Genomic DNA, 25,236 nt, shown 5'->3' with positions numbered 1-25,236 from the left:
ATCAAAGCTAAGTGTCTGAAGCCTACAGTAATTAAATAGCGTGGCAGCTCTGTAGTGGTAAAATAAACACAGGAACAAGATGGCAGAGCGTGGAGAAGCCTGTTATTAACCTGTGGCTGACACCAGCCTTCTCCTCTTTGATGTTGACGTGGATTAGGGTTCCTACGCAAGTATGGAAACGTATGGAATTTGATTTATACATTTCCAGGTCTGGAAAAGTATGGAAAATGGAAACTATTGTATGGAAATATATTTATCTTAATACTTATCTGGGTTTAGTCTCATCTGAAGTTATTTGAGTTAATTGCTTTGTATGTGCGATCGTACCTAGCTGAAATCTCCTGGAAATTATTTGGTGACATAATGGCATACAAATTCTAAATAATGAAAACAAACGATTATTTGCATGATTTATTTACATGATACACATCTAATTACTCAAATGCAATTTGAAAAAAAAATTGTCTAATTACTCCCAGTCAGGAAGCCCAACCCCCTGCTACCGGTGCGCCCATATCGAATCCAATTTATTATATGCATTTGACTAAGCAAACACACTGACCCTTGTGTGATGGCCTTTTAATCCCCAGTCAGGAAGGCCGACCCTCTGATACTGGCTGTTTGACTTATTTACAAGTTTTGCAAATTCACCAGAATGTGGCCAAAAGTAGAGAAAGCAGAAAACCAGAGAGACGCAAGAACGGACGGTTGGTTTCTTTCAACTCATGTCATAGGCCACGCCCACTCTCATCATAGCTAACATGTTGATGCACGGCTTAACTTTGCCTCGTGGCCACTGTCGGCACACAAATTGCGCACAAAGCAAACCGTCAACTCAGCAGGTATACAATACATAACAGGCAATTACTGCTTGTCGGCTGTTACACAGGCAAAGCGCCTCCCTGGACTATGCATTGCCAAATCAACCTACAGAAGCAACACCAGTGATTCCAGACAAATGCTACAGGCACACAACCGCACCACAACAAGGGCGGCAGATCAAAATGTAAAAACGCTTCACAAATTTGCGTGTCATCCTTGTGCCCACGGATTCTCTGCTTCTCTTTCTACTTTTGACACACTTTCCTTGGCTTTTTCTAATTTTAAGGCTACACCCTCATCTCCAATAGAAAATGCATGATGGGAGAGAAACAATTACCACTCTGATTGGCCGGTTCTACTTTTGAGGCCCAGAGAGCCATTTCCAACCACGAATTGGAAGTACTGTTTCTCAGAGAAGGTCGAAAACATGAGTAAATTAAATATGTAATGTGTATATATATTTATATTAAATTTATATTCTCCGGTTTCTCCGCTGGACCGTACAAAACAACAACAAAAAATGTATGCTCTCTATGAGGGAATCCCTGCTAATCTGTGGCTGGCCCAAAAGAGGCAGGAAGAAAAGAAAGACTGTTTTTATTTTTTTTTGTATATAATCTGCGTATAATTTTTTTTTACTTTGTTCAGGTGACCAGGTTACCATCTTATTGTATTGATTTGAAATTAGAGCACCAGGATTGATATGCTGTCTCGTACACAAATGCATGTGCACACACAAGTGGCCAAATGCACACACTCACTGTACACACCCATGTGCTTTCTATCCTCGGCCCACCTCATCTAATCTGTGGTTGTAACCTTATATAGGAGCTCAGGATTCAGTTAACAGGGATAGGCTTTCAAGCTTTTGTGTTGCCGTTGATGCTTTTATTCAAAGATGGGACTGTGTGGGCGTGTGGAATGTTTTATTAGCCTAAGTCATTGTTCACACAATGCCATTTCCACCAGCAACTTTTCCCCTTTTTGCCGCAATAATGAATCAAGACATGTATTCTGCCCTACAACAGAAGAAAGGGGTAACTCCTCAGAGTGCAGTTCTGAGAAAAATGAGTTTAAAGTATTTTTGTTGTCCAGTCAACTGTATTGAACTTAGGATTCTGAAAATTGGTCAAATCCTTGCTTTTGCGAGTAGTAATCTAGCTGTGTAAAAATATTTAAGTCAAACTTAACATTTTACCCTTATTTCAGAGTTACCTCTGTCTTTTTGTGCATTGAGGCAAAATATAAGCTGGCCATACAACGCAAGAAAGGGGTAACTCCCATTGGTTCTAAAATGGTAGCAGCCTGTTGTACAGTAGGGCCTGTTGAACATTCTATACACAGGAAGAAAAGGGTAACTCATGTTACTGTGTTCTCTTGTTGTTTCCCCACAGCTTTGGGGAGTTCTATACACAGGAAGAAAAGGGTAACTCTAGTTACGGTGTTCTCTTGTTGTTTCACCGCAGTTTTGGGGAGTTACTGTGAAAACCACCCGCAAATATATCCCAAATAAGATAACGTTGAGTCAAGATATTTATCCACATGATGTAGCAGACCTTTAATGTCCCAAAAATGACAAAATCTCATTTTTGACAAAAAATGAGTTACCCCTTTCTTGCGTTGTAGGGCAGTATTCTAGTTCACACCTTTGTGTTGCTGCCTGACCAGTCTGAGACACTGATGTGGGAAAGGGGCTGAATTGAAATTGGACAATATTTCCAGCAGGACTTTTAAGCATAAAGTCATTCAACTCCCTTATGAACTTTAAAAAATTAGGGATTTTGAGAGTCACTACTGATCATTATTTGTAATTGGGGTTGAAAGGTGCGATTGAAATGAAGTTGTTATAGTAGTTTTAATAAAAGGTAAATGTGCCATAATTTGCACTTTTATTATTATTATTAAATTAGAAAGTCCAGGAACCGTAAGACGACGTTAATGTGAACTGAGGCTGACTGAGTGGTCTAATATAAAGATATAGCATATTTAAGGTAAACATCCTCTATGGTTTGATGGAGGGTCCACATGAGTGGGGTTCATAGCATGACTGAAGTGGTGACTGCTTTGTTGTGACATCACAAAGTTGCAGAAGTCCTGACGTCTGGTTTTAATGTTCAGTTTGAATACAGGCTGTGTGCATTTCTCTGCGGACTGAGGCTTTGATTCTTTCACAACATTGAAATCTGCTTTATATTTAAAAAAAAAAAATCTAGACATCTACCTTTATAGGCATGTGACCTTTAGATATCTGCCAATGTGGACAAAATACATGAAAAGGTGAAGTCCAAAGGTGTTCGTTCAGGTAGATTATGACATGTTTTTGGAATGTGATTCAGTATTTAAAATAACAATTGTTTAAACAAATGTTGTATCCACGTACAGAGAGGACTATTCTCTAGACATGGAACAAGGAAAATCACCATATACAATATGCAGACACTTCATCTGCAGCGGCTAGTTGGGTCCTGAGTGGATTAGCATAGCAGAGGGCTGAGGGGCTGAAACATGATCCATTAGTCTGATGTTGATTAGAATGGCTGACAGGGCAACAGCAGAGCGCAGAACTCCTCCGGTGCAGCAGCGATGACTAATAACGCACGGTGGTGCTGATTTGCTGACACACACAGACACACACAGCAGCAGCAGCAGCAGCAGCAGTAGACCTGATGCAGAGCCGCTCAGTGTAGCGTCACTGCTCAGAGAGAGAGAGGGAGAGGGAGAAGGGCTAGAGGGGGGGTTATCATGCTACTACTGCATCTTTTCCAATGCGGGGTGTGTCCCTCTATCGGCAGCTTGACTGTCCCTCTGGCCTCCTTTCGCACCTCCTGGGTGTCCTGTTGCCAGGAGTGAGTGAGCCCCCGGGGGCAGCGGCGATGCTAGGCTAGGGTGTTTTGGAAAAAACGAACCCCCACCGGAGGACTTGGCTGTCTGTAAGGAACCGCAGCGTTCATGGTGAGTGAGCATTTGCACGGTGAGGACAAGCGGGGTGAGTGTGATGACCTGCTGCTGTGTCTCCTTGTCTGGCAGAATCAGAGGGCATCTGTAGTCAGAGCGTGAGCCAGAGGGAGAGGACGGCTCGGGTTTCACATAACAGCCTGGTTCGGCTCATTGCAGCTCTCTTTGCTCCGTGGTGGTTGTGGAGTGAAGCAGGGTGATGGTTGTCAGGACGTCTTAGTCACTAGAAAATGATGGAAATGTCTGGTTTTCTGGATGTGTTGATGGACTACTGTCCACCCAGGGGACGGCCCAGTGTCACCCAGCGTGGAACTTGACCTATAGCCTGAGAGTTAGCACAACAAAAGTGTGACCAGCCGCATGACCGCACTGACTTTCTTTCTATTTTGGCTTTTTGAAGCGTGTCGAGGGATTTCCTCCTGCTGCTGCTGCTGCTGCTCTCTCTTAACTCTGATGGAGTTAAAGGCACACAGCTCATTTGACAGCTGAAAGCGTGGGACTGCTTTCCAGTAAAACATATTTAGATTTTTTTTTTTTTGAAGAAAAGTGCTGGTTTGTATTGTATTATTGTGAGTGATTTGGTGTCGTTGCTTTCCACCTGATAGCTTCTTAATGTTGTCTTAACAAAGCTGCCTGTGCTCCCTAGTTCAAACGTTAATCCATCAGCTACTACTGTATGTGCTATGGTTAGGAATTCAGATATACTGACTTACGTAAACAATAATGTCTCAGATCCCAAATCAGTATAATTATAACGGTTTTCTGTTACTATGAATAACCAGCTGTTAACAGTGCAATCCAAAGTATTGAATCTGTAGTCAGAGCGTGACTGAGCGGCAGCTGAGCCATCATTAAAAATCCATTTAAATGTTGTGTGGGCAGTGTGTGTTGTGCTTTGCCATTGTTGCTCACTTAGTGTTTCAGGCTATTTAGTTAATATATAGATGGTGTAGGAGCCATTTTGCCTTTTATTTTGGTGTTTTGTACATGGCAGCTTTTATTGTTGTGACCTCCGTGCACCGGAAGTGGCGTCACACACTTCAGCTTCACGGGGGTGCATTTAAACCGAGGACAATCGGAGCCAGGTGTTGCTGGTCGAAGGCAAACAGTTTTTGACCGTGTTGATGTGTTGTTTCGTGTCCTGCCTGTCACTACGGAAGAGGTTGTTTGATCGTACATGCACGTGACCGAACACCGAAGACCAGCCACCACGAAACTTCTTTCTATCACTGGGACGGTTCGAATCCCGCGTCAGGCAGCCCTTTCCTGCATGTCATTCCCCCTCTCTCTGCCTCCCCCTTTCCTATTTTTCTCTACTGATCTATCAAATAAAGGCAAAAAAAGCCAAAAAAAATACTTAATAATACGTATCGGTATAGTAGTAACACTAATCAGTAAGATGCTGTGTTGAGAGAACCTGAAGGTGTGCAGGCAGAAATAGGGTTGCAAAGGGGCGGAAAATTTCCAGTAAATTTCCGATAAATTTCCAGAAACTTTCCATGGGAAGTTAAGCTGGGGAATTTTGGAAATATTCTAAATTGTAAACTTTCCATGGGAATTATTGGGAATTTATGGGAATTAACTGGAAATTGGGGGTCATTTTTTAAATATATATTTTAGGCTTTTTGTTTCCTTTAATTGATAGAACAGTGAGAGAGACAGGAAATGGGCGGCAGAGAGGGGGAATGACATGCAGGAAAGGGCTGCCCGATGCAGGATTCAAACCGGGGCCGCCTGCAGTGAATTTTGTAAATTCCTGATTTATTCCCATATATTCCTGTTAATTCCCATGGAAAGTTTCCAACTTTAAATATTCACGGAATTTTGCAACCCTAGGCAGAAATGTCCCACCATGTGTTCACCTACCAGTTAGAACCACCTGAGTAGAGTGGTGGAGTTGCAGGTCTGCTTAATGAACCTGTAAGCTCTCATGCAGCAGCAGCCCAACCAGCACCTGCCTGCCTCCAGCCACTCAGCCCTCTGACTGATTCCCACTCTGTTGTGAGCTCAATACTTTCCAGTGAAGAGTTAGAGCAGCTCAGTGCCGTGGGGCCGGGCTGAGCACCCCGCTGAGGCCTTTCATCTCTCAGCTTACATTGCTGAGAAAGCCAGTGGTGTTTTTACAAGGATAATGCAAAGGCAGTTTGATTAACAACCGTACTCAGTGGTGTATTTAGCATCACAGCTTACCTCCAGGCTCCAGCCGCCTTTATCATACATGAATTGACCACAGTAGTGTTTTACAGTGCGACTGTGTTGGACCATATGGAGCAGTTCTGCTAGTCGTGAATCATCAGGATCATTTACCGCCAACATGACAGTCAGTGCAGCTTTTACATCACTACCAGGAAACTGGAGATTTTTACTGTAAGCATGTGTGACAGAGCAGGTTGTCCTGGCCCCCACCGTTAGGGTGCAAGAGGGTTTTCTCCACAGTCCCTAATGGGGATGCTCTCACATCGAAATGTTGACGTTGCTCTTGGCTGTAAGTGCTTCCAACCTGATTTGTACAGGCGGCTGGAATCATGAAATGTACAACTCTATAGTTTTGTTTCTGCTGCCAGACAGCCCAATACTCTGGTTTGTGTTGCCAGGTAGTGAACCATGAGAATGTAACTTAACTTGTAATGATCAGTGACATATACATGATTCTGGAAAGTTAACACTGAGACAGATCCATCATTCATCTGACATGAAGCCCTGTGGCCCAACGACTGGATGGTGATGTTATATTACCACTTAGAGGTAAAAGAAACGGGGCTGGTATAGGAAGTGTTACGTTATGGTTGCAGTTTCCGATGAGCTTTAAGTTTCTGAACAGGATATAGAGGTGAGGGAAAACAACAGTTTGTCTGCTGCAATAGAAGTGGTTAACAGACTTCCAGGAGTAGGAGTCAGTGAGGTAATGTGTAATCTGTTTCCTTCCTGCTTCTGCAGCTAATGTACTGATTGACCAGAAGAACCAGTAGCTGAGTGACAGAGGAATGTGTGTGTGACACTGTCCACACACATTGGTAGCACCTGCATTGCTGCTGAACTGATGCCAGATTACCGCCCCCCACCACCACCACCACTACAAACCTGTCTCCTCTCCTCTCCTCTCCCTCCCTCTCTCTGCAATAACCATCCAGTCCTAGGGTACTAACCTCTGGCTAACCTTTTTATCGACGTGCAGCTGTTCCCATGGGTACACACTGACTTTAATAAACCAGACAGCAGTACATGCATGTTGTCTGTTTATTTAGCACTGTTAAGAACTGTATCTACTCTCACATGAAGGAAAACAAATCAGAAACGTTTTATATATACAGTATATATACATTAATAGAATTTCCCAAATAGTTTGCAAGCTTGACAGTGCAGTGATAAAAACATAAAATCAACCTTGACTCAAATATAGAATAAATAGCAGTAATAAACACATTCTATTCTACTCTATTCTCTGTAGCAGAGGGTGGACTGGACCAAACCTACAGCCTGCTGATAATCCTGAGTACAATGCAGTCAAAGCAGGAGACAGGGGGGCAGTGAGGGCTGGACTGACAGTCAGGGAGCATGAATCATCAACAATGGCAGCCAGATTTCCATTAAAACCTAAACATCCAGCTCCACATGTCCTCTTCTCATCCTTCCTCCATCACTGCTCTCATTTCCTCTCAGGCTCTCCCATGTTCACTCCCCTCCTCATCCCTTCTGACTTTAAGATGGAGAGATGCCGTCGACTTTGTATTAGCGCCATCCTGACAGATCAACAGATACAGATGTGAATTCAACAAATTATAAGATACATTTATTGTTTAAGTCACAGGCTTGTTCAGTCAAACATTTTATAATATGTATCAAGTGGTTACAGTTTGGAGAGAGGCAAAGTAACTTGCAAGATCCATTTGAAGCAAATGAAGGAGGACATGATTAGTGTGCAGTGCGTTATGGCAAAATGTTAGCATGACATACTGTTAAAGCAATAGTTGGTCTTTTAGGGAATCAGCTCTTTTGTTTTCCTATGTAGATTTAGATATGACAACAGTACACAGACTCTAGTGGTCACTGGAGGGACTGCAGTTTTTGGTGCATCTGTGTTTCTCAGCCTCAGAGGTCGCTGCTTGTTGATAGAGTGCAATTCTGTATTAAACTGTCTTTATTTGATTCCTCCGTGTTGTGAAGGACCAGTTCTCTACTATTGTGCAAACAATTGTGGTTAGTATCAGTAGTTCATGGCAGCTTAATATGTTTTATTCCTTTCCCTCTTATATTTGGCACCTTGATACGCTGCCGTCTCCCTCCTCTTTGAGCAAAAAAAGTCAGTGTAATTCAATTACCTTTATTCCTCCCTCAGGGCCCATGGAGATGGGGCTCTGGTACAACACACAGTGGTGCCGCCCATGTTATCAAATCCAGCAGTCATGCATACAGACACAGGAATAGATTTTCCTGCCTGTGCTGTGCCCTGATCAATGTGAGTGTCCCTGAGGTAGCAAGGCGTTAAGCTGATTGCTTGCAGACCTCAGCCTGCATTATTAACCAGTTCAACACACACTGGAGGACATTTTGGACACACAATGAGGCTGTGTGTGTGTGTGCGTGTGCTGATATTGCACTTGCCCTATTTACAAGAGCTTCTTAAAGGGACGTTGTGTAACTTCTCCTGTTATCTATTCACGAAAATCGATTATTTTGTTCAAAAGTATGTTTTTCGTTCAATCAGTAATCCCCCCCATCAACAAACTGAAGTGTTCCGGTAAGCTCTGAATTAGCCGTTCATATCATTCATATCTACATGGAGCGGGTAAGCTCGGTGCTGGCTGCCATGTCGTGTCGCCATGTTTTTACGTTCAGTGGCAGCGTGACGGTAGGAAACCACGGAAACTCAGCGGAGACACCGGAGCTGTCGGCTCAGGTCGAGGTGGCGTCTGTGAAAAGTCACCGCGGTAACGCAGTGAGGAGGAATGGAGCGTTACACTGATGCTGCATTCACCTGCAGTCGGGCAGACGGCCGTCGGTAACAAACCAGATGTCATTTTAGTCACAAAAGTCGAGAGAAAGCCGGTAAAACGTGTATTGTTTTGCCTCGTGCTGACGGACCACTTGTTTACATAGAGGCTTGTTTGTTGTGGGGCGGCAGTGGCTCAGGTGGTAGAGCGGGTCATCCAATGATCAGAGTTGGCAGTTCGAATCCCGCTCTCTCCCGGTTGCTGCCGTAGTGTCCTTAGGCAAGACACCTTACCCACCTTGCTCCTGATGGGTCGTGGTTAGCGCCTTGCATGGCAGCTACCGCCATCAGTGTGTGAATGTGTGTGTGAATGGGTGAATGCAATGCAATGTACTGTAAAGCGCTTTGGGTATCGTTCAGGTATAGTAAAGCGCTATATAAATACAGACCATTTACCATTTATGCCGTTACGTGCAGCTGTCGTCCGTCTGCCGTCTGCCCAATTTCATGTGAATGCAGCATGAAAAATACGATTGAGTTGCTTGCGATATACAACCGCAAAGCTAGATGGGAGTAATTCCTACACAATGTACCTTTAATAAACCAATAGGATAGTATCAGTTCTTATGGATTTAAACTCAAAGCTGCTACTACACACACATGCACACAGACACAGACAAATCTATATAAGTCAGTCAGCTGATAGTCAGACTTATGTTTAAAGTTGTGTGTGGCCTTAGCTGTAGCGGGCTGACTGTCACATGACCTGCCCTTTCTATAGGCCCGTATCACGCTCCCAGTGCTGGAGGAGAAACCACACACTCATTAGACACCAGCTGACAAAATGTCCAGAGGTCATGAGAACACGCGTTGCTCAGTTGTTTCTGTGTGAGCCTTTCCTCGTATTTTCTCCTCACACCGTCCGTGTGTAGATGCCGCGCACATGTCACCGCCGCCAACCATGTGAAACTAAATATAGCCTGAATGAAACTGACCTCAAAAGCTGGTCGGTAACTGCTGTAATTACACCCACAGATTTAGTTGTATTATGTCCTGTTTGTCTAAAATCATCTGTTGGCATCTCTCTTGTCAGGAATATGAAACAAAGAGTGGCAGAGCTGGACCTGGCAACCCGACGTCTCCCAGGCAGAGTGTGAGGAAAAACCTGGACTTTGAGCCCCTCTCCACCACCGCACTTATACTGGAGGACAGACCTGCGTATGTCAACACACACACACATACACATACCATCTTTGAACTCACATTTTTCATTCTCTCTCACTGCCAGTAGAGTTTTTTTTTCTTTTACGGAAAATAAAGCCCTATCTGTTTTCTCTCTGACTCCAGCTTCCTTTCATTCCTTCTTTATCAGCCCCCCCTTCCTCTGCTGGCTCATTAAACTCTGTTCACCATTGTTCCGGCCCTCGCCGTGTCCCCCATTTGTCTGACAGTCAGTAAGAGAGAAGTGCTGCTGAAAGTTTAATGGCCCTCCCTCTGCCTGGCTCCATTACCCTGCTCCTGGCTGCTCTGCATCAGCTTAATGTCTGTGATTGACAGAGAGATGGAGTTTGGTGAGGGATGAAATGTTGAACTTTTCCCATTGGCTCATTCTAAAACATCACCAGGGGGTGTTTCCACCTGACTCACAGAACTGAACATTTTTTTAGTCATTGGTTATACTTGGGTTTTGCTATAAGGTCTCATTTTGATCCGCTCTCATTTGTCCTGAATGCTAGTAAGGCTGCAGTAGTAAGTGGATCAAAGCTGTTGTGTCTTTTACCTCCAGTGGAGAGTTACTTCCATTGAACTCCAGTGTTTACACTAAGACTTTACTTTGACTTGCAAACCAAAGACAAACAGAGAGGAGGAAGAAGTTCAAGACGTGCTCAGTTCCAGTCAGTGGGCAGTGAAGCTGCCGGCACAGATAACGAGACAGCAGAGGGAGGTCCCAGTGTGGAGGGAGGAACAGGAGCTAGATGCAAATGTTGTGGTAATACTCACACACAGATTTGATGTCTGTCACTCTGAGTCCCAGCCTCAGTGACCACACTGCCACCACAAGTATGTTTCAGAAACCTTAAATTCACACACATGTTGTGGTCCCAGTTTATCCATTTGTCTTAGAATATGAATATCTATGTCAGTCATGTACTTAAAAGATCCAGTGATGGGCTTGTTAGGTTAGCTACTGTTGTGTTGTAAGATGACTAGTCAGTTAGAGGTCCCAAAAAGAACTTTAGATGCTTTGATCTGTGTTAAGACCTCCATTGAATTCAGTAAGTGTAACCGCATATTAATGCTAACAGCATGCGACTATGTTCCTGGAGGAGGAACCCAGGGATGAGGAGAAGTAACAAAAGGTTTTCCAGGGAAGAAGAAAGATCAGGAGATGGAACATGATGCAAGGACAGTCTGACTAAACACAACTAAATGCGCTCCTTTGAAACAAACTGAACAGAAATTATACATAATTTAACAGCCCCACCCCCACAGCAAGAAGTAACAGCCTGTACACACACTCCAGGGCCATCACAAATACAAGTTAGTAGCATGATGATGAGTGTAACAAGTGGGTTCAACACATGGTGTAACCACTGGATGAAACTCTACGTCAGTGTTTTTCAACCTTGGGGTCGGGACCCCATGTGGGGTCACCTGGAATTCAAATGGGGTCCCCTGAAGAAATTTTTTTTTTAACTAATTATTATTCTTTTCAAAATTATGATTAAAAACACCACACACACAATCTCAAACAACTGTATTCTATACTTTCACTTTCTCAAATATAAATTGAGCATCTTGATTGAAATTTATGATGTTAAAATGGGGTCACGAGCCAAAAAAGGTTGGGAAACAACACTGCTCTACGTACACAGACGCACACTCAGCTTTTGTCCTGCTCCTGTGTGTGTGTTCTCCTTCCCTCCTGCCACTGAAACATGCTCAACATGAATAATGCAGGCTGAGCCCACAGAGCACATAGCTATTTATTTATTTGCAACCATGTGTATGTGTGTTAACAGTAATCTGCCTGCCAAGCCAGCTGAGGAGGCTCAGAAACACAGACAGCAGTATGAGGAGATGGTGGCCCAGGCCAAGAAGAGAGGTGAGCTCATCTTTTTCCCTGGAGCGCGGGAATTACAAACAAATTACCAGACATATAAGGAACCGAATTAGAGAAAAATCTGCAAGCTAGTTTTCCTCCACGTCCGACTGTGTCCAGCCTGGCTTTCTCTTAAATGTTTCCAGTCTCCCTCTGTTATGGTTTCTGACCACCTCACTTCACATTCCTGTGTGTAGAGATGAAGGAGGCTCAGAAGAGGAAGAAGCAGCTGGAGGATCGGTGCAAGCTTGAGGAGAGCATCGGCTCAGCTGCCCAGACCTGGAACCAGGAGATCTTACCAAACTGGAGTACAATGTGAGTACAATGAGCACTGACAGAGTTTTTATAGCATCACAATGAGCAGCTTGATGTTTGAGACAGAGAGACCATCACAACCCAGTGTGGGGGGGGGGTCTGTGCTTTTAGGAGGATGTTTAAATCTTAGTTGGTACTCAGGGTGGTTCCTTAAAGCGATAGTTCAACATTTTGGCAAATTGGCCCATTGCCATAATCGCCATAGTCATAGCAGTAGGTTTGTTACCTTTAATTGTCGGTGGAAGCTATTTTTAGAACGGCAGAGCAGAGCTGCGAGCTGCTCAGAGCTACGCTACGGAGGCTAATGGGATTTTTTGGTTTCCCTCATCAAACTCATCAAATACACAATCCAACAACTCCAAAACGCTCTGGTGGACAAGTTGTGACCTGCACATTCACCACGCTATGAGATAATAGCGGAATGTGTTGTTGAACGATGTTGAACGATGTTGAACTATCCCTTTAAGTTACATTCCTAAATGTGAGAAATAAATCGAAAAGCAGCCAGATTTCCTTAGGGAGCACTTCATGTCAAATCAAATACACACAGCTATTAACTGAGGAAGTGATACAAATACAAAGCACGCAGTATGGTCTGGGTCATTCATTAGCTTAGTTTCAATGACCTATGTGTTGCCCAGGAGATGAGCACCTTCCACACTAACCTAATACAAGTATAGAATAATTATTTACAAGTATTTTAATATAACAATCATTCTTATCACATGAAAAACAATTAGTTTCCCAGTCCAGAAATAGAGCTCTGCACCAGAGAGCTCTAGTGTATAATGGTTTTATTTAAAATCATCCATTAAAGATTCCTTAATACACACCGATATTTATACATCATGATCTTTAGAACATTTGCAGTGCAGTATGTGTTACGCATGCATATAAGTGTGTTGCCCTGAGCATAAAATTAATAGCATGGTTGGTATCTCAGTATTAATTAATTCATCTGTAAAATGACAAGCAGGATATTATGACTGATGTGGGGAAATGCTTATTCTGTCGTCTTTATAGCTAATTACCATTAAATAACTGTTAAGCAGTTAATGTGCTCTAACGGAGGAAATACAACCAGGTCATGTGCTGACATACAGATTGATTATTAGATCATTAAAACACACTCTGTCTCACGGTCATGACAGCCTCATTCCAGCATGTTGATTTAAATGAACCTCAGTGTCGGCAGCTTTTTACTCTTAGACATACTTAGTGATGAGAATGTCAGTATCCATAAGGCCCTTCAATCACAGCTAGACTTACATCTGCTCATGTTTTTGGTGAGCTCACATCTAGATTCATGTTGATGTATTCATGTCATTGAATCTGTTTTGAGGCAAAACCAAAAACCTCTGAAATTAGTAAAGATTAGTAAAGATTGTTTAATAAGTTTGATCAAGAGAAAAGATGAAACTAACTTAAGATAGCTTGAATGAAACTGACACCAAACAATGAAGATGAGTGCACCATTATTCTAGCAAGACTTTTTATTCTGACATTAGAAATCAGTCTGTCACTGTGACATCTCTTGAAAACTAATATTGTGTAAGGCAGATATAAGCTGTAATGGCATTTACAATACAAACAGAGGATGATGATCTACTGTAGAGTGGGATGTGTGAGTTGCATGTATAGATGATTGGGTAGGAAAAAGTAGAAATGACTGCCCCCTTGTGGCTCTAATCAGGAACTGTACACCATGTCTATGAAACCCATTAGTTAAGCAGTCTCTAAACTTTCCTCTTCCAGGTGTACGTCTCGGCGAGTTCGAGACCTCTGGTGGCAAGGCATCCCCCCCAGTGTCAGGGGTAAAGTGTGGAGCCTGGCTGTGGGAAACGAGCTCAACATCACACACGGTACATGGGAGTGAATGCACACCACAGAGTGAATGAGCCTTTATTCACACATGCTGTCCACATACACGCAGATACTAAGTGTAGCAGCAGATTGCCATGGTGTTTGGACTCTGGACAAGAAGTGGCAGTGAAATAGATGGGGAAGAGAAAGAAGAATGTGAGGTGGAGCACACTCCAGTTTGTCTGAAAGCACAAGAGAGGACAAGCAGCATTTCAGTGAGTTCTCCAGAGTGTGTCTTGAGATAATAACCACACACTCTAGATTCAATTTCCCACTCGCTAAACGAGCACCAACTTGAAATTGTCAGCCTCTGTGTGCTCTGGGCCGCCTGCAGATAAGCGCTCGCTCGCTCGCCGACTGCTGAGCCGCTCCGCTCTGTGTTTTTGTTCCTGATCCTTTTAAATGGAACACGTTGCTAATGCATTATCACTTTGCACACTCACACACATTCATACAGACTTTGTGTGTGTGTGTGTGTGTAAGTCCCTTCAAAGCTGTCTGCATTTTTCTAAGTAGCAGCACAGTGACGGTATTCCCCGCTGTTAGGTGAAGCCTCTTATTGTTCCTGATGCTCCTGGTGGCTGCCGTCACTGCTGGATAGTAGTTGGGAATCTGTGGGAATCTCCCAATTCAATTTGATGCCACACAATCACAGCTGGTTGTTACTTTGGTAGATATTTTTAAATCTGTGTTGATGTGCTACACCTGTCAGCTGGATGATTGATCTTGCTCACCAAGAGACTCATCACAAATAAAACTCATTTACTACAGACTGATCTGTGGATTTAACATGAACTGGGCAGATTACAGATGTGGATTGTTGGGGGTTGGGGGGAGGGTTGTGCCCTCATACATCATCATGCTGTTACATCTATGGTGCTGTTTTGTTTGATCCTAACAAACAAGACTTGGTCACTAACATAGATGGAAACACTTTTGTGAATACATTTTTTAAAAATATCGTGGATGGAGGGACAAGTTAAGAGTTTAATTTCTACTGTCAGTTTTTGGACTCCCTTAAAAGACTGCATCTGCATTTCCTGGCTCTCTGGAGGCAGCTGGACCCTTATTGGCTGAGAATCTGGATCTTCAGGCCTGTTTCCTGTGTTTGGTTCCTTGTTTTAGACGTTTTGTCTCTGAAGAACTTTCAATTGTGCTGGCTTATAGACACCAAGCACAGCAACAAAAATTCTGTCTTTTAATATAAAGCACAATCTTCATTAGTGGATCACTGGAACCAAAATGACCCAATTCTTAAAATTCCTTATGTATTTTTATGGAACCAATCAATTTTAAGTTTTTAATGGCATTTTTAGGAGGTTCTCTGGGCAGCAGTGCAGCTGGTGAACCACACCACTGAACAGGGAGGAGGCCTCAGTGCAGAGCTCATAGCGTGTCTCCATCCTGCTTGTCAGCACTAGAGGGCAGCCACAGGTCACACAATAAATGTGTCCTGGAGTGGATGGAGATGTGTTTCCTTTAGTGTTGCAGCTGCAGAGTAACGTGAGGAGCTGAGGCCTCTCACCACCTGCAGTAGTTTCTGTCCACTCATCATGTATTCTGCTCAGCCTCTCTAGTTATTGACTGGTGCTGTGTAATGTGTCTCTGCAGAGCTGTATCACATCTGCCTGTCCCGGGCAAAAGAGAAGTGGAAGACCTCACCAGCACCTGCCACAGAGACTGAAAATGAAGGTAGAGACAGAATACAAACTCTGTTCCTGGCTTTTTTTTTTTTTTTACTTTAGCTTTAATCTGTCCACTTGTAGCCTGGGTGTGTCTCTTAAAGTGCTGCCATTACATGTCCTCCTGTCAGATGCAGGCTCTTCAGACAGGGAGTCCAGCCTGGAACTGATCAAGCTGGATATCTCAAGAACTTTCCCCCAGCTGTGTATCTTCCAGAAGGTCAGTGAGAGAATCTGTCCATTACACAGAACATGCTCTAACACTGACACGGCTCTGATATTATTATCATGTTGGTGCATGTGTGAATAGTTTTGGTTTGTCTTCTGTTGATCCTCAGGGTGGGCCCTATTACGATGTGCTGCACAGCATTCTGGGAGCATACACGTGTTATCGGCCAGACGTTGGCTACGTAAGTCAACAAACACAAGCTCTGTGTGTCTGTTCTTTTTCTTGCACTGTATGTGTAATGCTTGTGACACTTTTACTTCTCAGTTTTGTTTTTGATATTAAATTCCCACAAACAACACGACATGTTGGACATGTTGCTAAACCGGCTGTGGTGTAACAGTGGTTCTGAGGAAGACTACATAACCATTAAGATGTTGTACAGTCTTACTTTTGGTTTTTGTGAGGGTTTAAATAATTTTAACCACAGTTTGACTGCGGTGGATGACTGACAGATTTCCACTGAGTGAGTCTGTCAGGTGGGAGAGGCTCAGTGAGTGGGATGTGAGAGAAGCAGCTTTCTCTAAGCCCGTGCAAAATATTATGTCAGTGTCATGTAAAAACTGACTGTGGGAACAGTGGCCTTAGAAATCTACACTTTGAACTGCTGCCTTGGACGAAACTAAGTTGAAAACAAATGTTTCTACACTGCAAAAACTCAAAATCTTTCCAAGAATATTTGTCATATTTCTTGTCAAAATGTCTCATTACTAGTCAAACTAATCTCTTTCTGCTTAAAATAAGACTCATCGGCTAAAAATGTACTTGTTTTTAGAAAATTTCACTTGTTTCAAACAAGAAATACTTGAAATAAGTAGAAAAATTTGCCAGTGAAAGCAAGTTTTTTGTGCTTGTAATAAGAAAGAAAAACAAACTTGCCCCACTATCAGATTTTTCGACTTACTTCAAGTAAAAAAAATGCTTGAAAGAAGTAAAAAGTGTCTAAAAACAAGCTACTTTTTATGTGATATTACATATAATGAGATTTGTTTTGACTAGAAATAAGACAAATATTCTTGGTAAGATTTTGAGTTTTTGCGATGCATAAGGTCTTTGCTTACTGAGCTGAGAATGAATAGACATTTACAGTGTAATTGTTGTGTTCTTAACCATAACCAGAAATGAGCTGCCTTTATCTGGAGCTAGAGCACACAGCTCAATATGGGACAGCTCCCGTTTCCGTGGGAATAAAACCAGAATATGATTACGTTTATCAAGTGGAAGGTGAGGTGACCTTAAGGTAAAAGTCATCTGAGGGAGTTGATAAAGGCACCCACTAAGATTATGTTGATAGTTAAATCAAGTGAATTATTTTGTTTGGATGATTTTACTCACTGGTTTTTACTTCCTGTTTTTCTGCTTTTGTTTTTATTCCTCTTTCTAAATGACTCTCTCTGCCTCTCTGTGAATCTGTCTGTGTACGTTCTCAGTCGTCCAGGACATTGTCGTCTAAGTGCAGAGTTAAAACCCAGTTGCCTTAACTCAGACTCCTCTGTGATGAATGTCCATTAAAGAATAACCTTTAAAAAAAAACTTGATTCATCTGATCAAGAGCGATGGATGGAATAAATGAGTCACTGTTTTACACTTCATTACGTGTACAGAAATTACAGTCTGTAGTCTCATCCCCTTAGAAACCACACGTTGTCAGCTTTACATTCCCGTTGGTGTGAAGATTACACAAACACAAACATGATGCATGTCAGTGAGCTTTGGGGGGAGGTAGGAGGTCTCCCTTTTTACTACGCTCCCAGTCTGTATGCTAAGCTACATGTAGGCTAACCACCTCCTGACTCCAGCTCTTCACACACAGACGTGAAACTAACATCAATGCTGCTCTTACAAGACTTTATTAAGTCACAGAGTAACATGCAGTGAAATGTCTCCTGGTTGCTCCTAAACTGGCCTTATAAATAGAATAAATAAGATAAATATGAATAAAATAAAACTAATGGTGATGATTTTGCCAAGTATTACAGTTCATTGATTCATTGGTATTGATAGATCATAAATGGTCATGCTTTACACGTCCTCTCAGAGGTTCGGTCTCTACAGAGTGGGTCCTGGGCTTTGGGACAGGCTCTCTGGAACTTTCCTTGTTAGGAAATCTGAACATTTTTTCCTTCCATGGTGTCTTCTCCTCCCTCCAGGTAGATTTACCAACCATGTTCCTCGGTTCCTCTGACTCAACACTACCTGTTCTCAGATTCACACTGAAGTCCTGAAAGCACAAACGTTTTGAAGTCACCTGTTCTTTCTTCGAATTATTCTGGGACAATAGAAACTGTTTGATATCTTCAATATGCCGAGCTGTTACACTGAACTCGTGTTTGCTGAGGCTTGTACGTAGATACTGTGGTTAGCCTTTCTGCTCCTCACCACAGCCCCCGCCACCTTTTACATGTCTATAAATGACTGTGACTTCCTGCACTGACCCCAACCCCAGAGCTCCTACATGCACAGTCAGTGCATTTACCTCTGTGCAGGTTTTTTTTTTGTTGTTTTGCTCTTTGCATCTGCATCTGTGAAAAGAAATCATCTCTATTACCAGCTTCAACGTCCAAACGGAAGCCGAGCTACAGCTTTACGTTAGATAATATAAAGCACTTAGAGCTAATGGTGTCATTAATGTTGTGGTGCACAATTCAACACATGCAGGAACTTTATTTTCTGTTGATGTCGTTCCCTGTCTGTTCTCACTTTAAGAAACCGTATTAAATACGTGTTTTATATCCCGGCATGTTTTTTCTTTGTTTGAATATGTGCAGGTGCAGGGAATGTCGTTCATCGCAGCAGTGCTGATCCTGAACCTGGACACAGCTGATGCCTTTATAGCTTTTGCCAACCTGCTCAACAAGCCCTGTCAGATGGCCTTCTTCAGAGTCGACCACAGCCTTGTCAGTACACTACACACCCACACTCGCAATGTTCACATCCAGGATACTGATTTTACAATTCTACTTTGTCGCTTCCGCAGGTGAAGACTTTGAAATTAGTTATAGAATTGATTGGAGGGGAAAACTATTGAGCATAAAAGTACAAAATAAGTAAAACTCTGTGCACAGTAATTCCATATTTATATTTAGATGAGAAAATAATGTCTCGGCCTCAGAGCTGACAACAAATGAAACCGAGAATATCACATCACTGGCAGATAGAGTCCAGATAGAATATAGTAGAAATCACAATGGGGAAACTGTTATGGGAGACACACGTATAGAAATTTTAAAAGATTAATAACATGGCACCACTGCTCAATCTGAAACACACTGAATAGAGTTCATTAATGTGAGGAGCTTGTAACAATGTATAATTACAGTATCAGACAATATTTCAATTTTTTACAACTAATAATATTTTTTTATTATAAAGTTATCCACCAATTTTTTTCTTGATTGATCATTTAGTTTAGGAATGACAGGACATTGCCTCATGATTGAAGATTATTTCAGATTGTTTCTATAATAAAGTTAGTTATTGGAATTTCTAAAAAAAAAACAAAAAGATGTTATTTATAACATTTAATAAAAATTGCTGTGAGTTCATTTTAATTGTATCAAAATAATACTTTGTGTCTGTGGTGCTTAGATTGATAGCATACAGTGACACACAGTTGTGTCCAGGCAGAAAGCTCCCATCAGCCCCTGTGCTGACTGTTTTCAGACTGACTCTCTGTCCTGCTGATGAAACACGATGATGTGGTTTGTTCTTGTGTCACTACAATAAACGTCTGTTTCCTCTCTGCAGATGTTGACATACTTTGCGGCATTTGAAGTGTTCTTTGAAGATAATCTACCAAAGCTCTTTGCACATTTCAAGATAAACAACCTGACCCCTGATATTTATTTAATCGACTGGTGAGTCTCAAGCTCATACTGTACAACTCCATTACTTCTGTTGACTGTTTTTATTTTCCATCTCTCTGCCTCATGTTTTCCTCTCAAATAGGCAGGTGTGAAAAAATGCTGTCAAGTTAGAAGGCTTAAATATTGATTAGATTTAGCATTTTGTTAATTGATTAAAATAAACTATTAACAACTAGCATTCCTAGTTTACAGCATTTTTTCCACACCTGCCTAAAACTGCCTAAAACTTGTGCTCAGTACTGCATGCTGCCCTGTTTACCATGACATCACTTCACAGCTTCACAACATCAACAGTAGAGTGTATGCAGAGTAACTTGCTTCTCTCTGGGTGTTGGAAACAGGACCTGAGTCATATGACCTGGTCGGTGTCGCTTTCAAATAGATTCTAAGAAAACAGGCGGCGGGGGTGTCGGTGACCTCTGCCCACTTCATGTGGAAATTTCTAGATTTCTACGAGTTCTCAACTCACACTTACACCACAGCTATTGAAGACAGTGAGGGGGCTATGTAGTGTCCAGGAAATACCCCACCCCCTTGACTTGTTTCACATTGTTATATTGTAGTCTGATGCTAAAATATTTGCAATGGTGTGTAAAAAAAAAAAAAAGAGAGAGAGAGAGAGAAAAGTGGAATTTTGACATATTTAAAGTCTTTTCTGTGTCACTTTAAATTTCTTTGATATTTTTTTTATTTTTTTATTAACGTTTTTTAATTGATTCCACATATCAATATTCAACATTTCACATATACAATTTTCCAACAGTATAAAACAACTTCTCCACCAGGGAGCAGAGACATAGATAAACAAACATTCTCAAATAAAGTTACCGTAGAGTAAATTTGAAGAAAAAAGAAACACTTTTCCCTCTTGTCCTTATTTTTACCTCTCTTACATCGTCCCTTTTCTCCTGTTGGAGGGTAAACATAATAAACATATGAACAATGAACAAGTTTGTAGACTGAACCAAGTTCAACAAGTATTTTGTTGAAGTGTTTTTATGTGGCATTTGCTCCCTGAAAAACCCCTCTAACTGAACCTGTGGAGCTAGATGAGTAGATTTCTGAGTTGGGGTGTTTTGTGGAATTTTTCAGGCAGGATACGAAACGGGGAACCGGTGATGCTGGTTATTTTTTTCACATGTTTGAAACCTTATTTCATGTATTTGGTGATATTTTTGTTTATTCCAATTTGGCATGATTTTTATGGCCCATTTTTCTTTACAGAATCTTTGAATTATATTCTTTCCTGTCCCTCTGTGACTCTGCCTCATTTCTGTCCTGACTTTGACTTTTCATTCTTTGTAATTCATTCGTCAGGTCACTTTGTAAACTCTGTATCATTATTGTTATGGCCATTATTATATAACTGTTATTTGTTTTCAATTCTACATTTTTTTCTCCCCCCCTCCTCCCAGGATCTTCACCCTGTACAGTAAGTCGCTGCCACTGGACCTGGCGTGTCGGGTGTGGGACGTGTTCTGCAGAGACGGTGAGGAGTTCCTGTTCCGCACAGCGCTGGGCCTGCTGCGTCTCTACCAGGACGTCCTGACCTGCATGGACTTCATCCACATGGCCCAGTTCCTCACACGCCTGCCCGACCTCATCCCGCCAGAGCAGCTCTTCCAGCACATCGCCTCCGTTCACATGACCAGCCGCACCAGGAAGTGGGCACAGGTAAAAGTCTGTTTGTATGATTATGGGGAAGACAATTCCATGCCTTCCCAGGGTACTCCTATTAAATGATGATTCCTCATTGAATCTCTTCATAAGAGGAAAAGGCTTGTTTTTCTCAGGCATAAAAGCTTCGCTGGAAGCCACCACATGATACATCAATGAACCATTGGTCTAACATGTGGATGGAAATTTTACATATGGAATTGTCAGTGGCAAGATGGTTACAGGCTGTGGCAAAACTGAAAGAGTTGGCTCTGTATGTGCTTCTATCTATTGCAGCCACCCTTCTTTCTTTGCTTTGTTTCTTTTTGTTTCCCTCTGCTAGTACCCAACTAGCAGCTGTAAACTATGCCTATGTGATGTCACTTTTATACTTATATATAATAATATATAATATTTCAGCTTCCCAGCACAACCATAAAATAAACACAACTCTTACTTCCAAGCTGGAAAGTGTATGGTTGTATTGGAGGGGTGGGGACGATAGGTTTACATAGTTGCCAGGTGTATGCTGTGTGTATTATACTGTATGCCATGTGTGGGGAGGGAGGGAGGGGAGAGGTGGGTGGCTGGGACGGGATTATTTCTTTTATTGTTAAATGTATCATGTCCAGGAGAAAATGTTAATTGTTGCTTCTGTAACAATGAATGTAAAATAATATAATTGTTCACACAAAATTGTTCACAAAAAAGGAAGTGGGCACAGGTGAGGTGTCGGAGCTGTGCAGGTGAGATCAGGAGCGTTTGTTTACATGCTGTTTCTCACTGTGCCCCCCCCCCCCCTCCTTCCAGGTCCTGCAGGCGTTACAGAAAGATCAGCAGGAGCGAGGCAGCCCAGTGCTGAAGCGCTGAGCTGGGATCAGAGGGAACGGTCACACTACCAGACTGGACCAGCCCCCCCCCGCCCCCCTCAGGCCTCTGGGGAAACACTGGAGTCTCACCACACTGGACGGACAGCAGAGAGACCACCCTGGGGACAAATCTGGTTGTAGCTGCTATGATAAACCCCCTCTCCAGTTCAGGATCACTGCTCTGAACCCTGACCCTGGAGGGGGTCTGTCAGCGAAGAGGCAGGGGTGTGAAAAGGAAAACGAGGCCTTATTTAACCCCCACCACTCCTCAGCAGTGGGCTGGGAACTGTAGCTGGCAGGGGCTAAAGAATGTATCACACTCCTCCATACATGAACCGAGCAGACAGCGTCTGGCCTCCACAGACCAGAGGAACCAGAGATACCAGTTACTCCTCTAATCCTCTGTTTTTAATCTCTGCTGCCAGAACTCTGGCTACAGTTCCAGCTGTTTGTTGTTTTTTTTATTTTGGCAAACTTGTCTTAAATTTTTACGTCAGAAACATTAGTCTACCCCCTGATAATTAAGCAAATCAAACATGTCCACAGTCAGATCTGTGAATGACAATGTTGAAACATGTCACTCTCTTTTGGTTTTGCACCTTTTTCCTCTCAGAACTTCAGTCATTCCTTGATTCCGTCTGCTGGCGGTCATGCCTGTGCTTTTTCCATTTCCCGTCAGTGCACATTTTGTTTCTATGAAGTCAAACACAGAGTTTGGTGTCTTTGAATTGAAAGCACCACACTGTTACATATAATTAAACATTTAAACCCTCTCAAAAGAGGTCAAAAGCTGCCTGTAAATGAGTTTTACAGTGTATGAAGAATGAGAGAAGTTGTTACTGTTAAACACATGATGGCCCCTGCTCTTGATATGTTTGAGGTACATTTCAGCTTGTGATTGTTTTGATGCGAGTGTTGATGTCTTTTGTGCATTTATTTAATATTTATCAAAAGGTTGACGGACATGAACAGAACTTGTTCCAGACACATTAAGAGTCGTTGCTGAGCCTCTCCTCACCCGGCCGTGTTCAGAGTGTGTGTGTGTGTGTGTGCTTCTAATACTGCAGCTTTCTGGTAACACACAGAAAGCCTCAGCAGCTCCAACAGTCTGCTGTTTGTCAGTGTGTGATGATGCTCACAAACAGAACAGACCCCCGGAGCGTCGCTTCTCTTTGCCCACACAGACAAACCTGGATTCAGTTCCTAATGCTGCGCTCTGACATTTTGGGCCAATGTTTGTTCCCACTTTGACAAACTAGCACTAGTACACCAATTTCACTATGAGGTGTTAACAGTGAGTGGGTCGTTATATTTAACCAACAGCTCTCACTGTATTTGTTCATACTGAAGAGAACTTTACATAGATACGCCTTGTTTTTCTATGATTTCGAGCAAATCAAATGCTTTATTTATTTGTTTGAAAAAATCAGAGAAAATATCTTTAAGAAATGTTCTTGATGCAAATAATAACTACAATCAGGCTGTTAAAAGCTCCTTCAGCACCTTGTCCTCAGCCACCGCTGCTTCACCTGTTGTCATGTCCACAGCCAAACCATCGTCACCATGCACCTGTTCCTCTGACCTCACAGAATCTTTTCTTCATGTCTCTTGTTCAATTAAAATCTGAACACCTCTGCTCTGAAGAAATATAGGAAATTTGTTGCTTCAGATTTGCTTTGTGTCTGGGTTTATCGATGTGCATAGAAATGCATTGTTAAAAGCAGGTATAAAGCAGTCTGGGTGCAGTATTTATGGTCAACTGTTTCCTGGAGGTCGTGTAGCAGCTAATTTGGAAAAAAAAAAAAAGCGAAGTCCAAGCGAAGCAAAACGTGCGTCAGATGATACAAAGACATGAAAGTGACTAGTTTATGTTCATGCTGAACATCCTGTCACTCTGAACACACCTCAGCCCTTAACTTCACACCTCTCGGGCTTTTGTGGCTGTTGGAGTTTGAGGTTGTCATCAACACCTTGGTTGAAGTGTTGCTCCATCCTGACCAGCTGGGGTATCAGAGGTAAAGTTGCATTCCAATGTTTTTGATGATGATGATGATGATGAAGCACCATCGTGCTATTGATTCCGTATTGAAGTGCAAGTTTGTTAATTATGTTTTCATATGATGTGGTGATGTTTGTTTTGCACAGACGTGTTCATCAAATGAAAGAGAAACCTGATTGGTTGTTGAAGTGTGATGAGAGGAAACTGCTCATGGTCTAACTGTCCTGTTATTGGTTGTGAAGCTGCTTCATCTGGCGTGTTGTGTTACTCAGTTTGTGTGTGATGGAGTTAGCTTCGGGCTCTGTTTAAAAACAGGAAGCCACTTAGATCGTTTTGAAGTCGTCATCATCTCCAGCCTGCTGATGGCTGCCCACAGACAGACAGCGCGGTCTGTGTTTGAGTCTGTTTCACCTTTATACCATGCAGCAGGCTTTCTGCTCTCTCTTTTCAATGCACTCCCCCCTCCTCCCCCACTCCCCCAGTGTGGTGTCACACCACAGGACTGCAATAAAGCTTTTTGCACATACATATATAAGCCTTTAAGTTGTGCCTCACATCATCAGTTTGTTGTTTGAACAGGTCGTCTGTTTGAAATGTATGAATTGACCCTCCCAGCTCCCCTAACACTAACCTGCTTCCCCGGCCTCTTCATCACAAAAGACAAAGCTGTATCAACCACAGAGGTTCAAAACCAAATTCAATCAAACTATAAAATTTGAAAGAAAGTGTAACATACTGTTGTGTAATGATGTGTTTGATTTTCAGGATGTCTTTTACTTTCTTGGGTTCTGTTTGTTTTGTGTTGTCTTCTTTTTCTCAAGAGACCTGTGAACTGTAGAGGACTGATCGACACATGGAGACAGCAGAGGGTCACCATGCAACTGTATCTCACTTGAAATGTATATAAACGATGGTTTTATTAAAATAAAGAGCTGTACATATTTAACCAG

At 42.4% G+C, this 25,236-nt stretch overlaps 1 protein-coding gene across 1 annotated transcript in view; it reads left to right on the top strand.

Moving 5' to 3' along the window:
* Nucleotides 1-25,236, top strand: part of tbc1d14 (TBC1 domain family, member 14) — a 41,792-nt gene extending 16,556 nt beyond the window's left edge. The window contains 12 exon segments of the mRNA XM_083992480.1: nucleotides 9,801-9,925; nucleotides 11,731-11,813; nucleotides 12,008-12,125; nucleotides 13,881-13,987; nucleotides 15,600-15,680; nucleotides 15,802-15,890; nucleotides 16,009-16,080; nucleotides 18,665-18,793; nucleotides 19,644-19,753; nucleotides 21,178-21,436; nucleotides 22,229-22,249; nucleotides 22,252-25,236. Coding sequence (XP_083848606.1) covers nucleotides 9,801-9,925; nucleotides 11,731-11,813; nucleotides 12,008-12,125; nucleotides 13,881-13,987; nucleotides 15,600-15,680; nucleotides 15,802-15,890; nucleotides 16,009-16,080; nucleotides 18,665-18,793; nucleotides 19,644-19,753; nucleotides 21,178-21,436; nucleotides 22,229-22,249; nucleotides 22,252-22,428 — 1,371 coding nt within the window. The 3' untranslated portion in view covers nucleotides 22,429-25,236.

This window comes from Trachurus trachurus, assembly GCF_905171665.1.
Source record: "Trachurus trachurus genome assembly, chromosome: 18".
Classification (NCBI taxonomy): Eukaryota; Metazoa; Chordata; class Actinopteri; order Carangiformes; family Carangidae; genus Trachurus; species Trachurus trachurus.
Note: the sequence above shows the minus strand (reverse complement) of the source record. Positions and strands in the feature narration are given on the sequence as shown.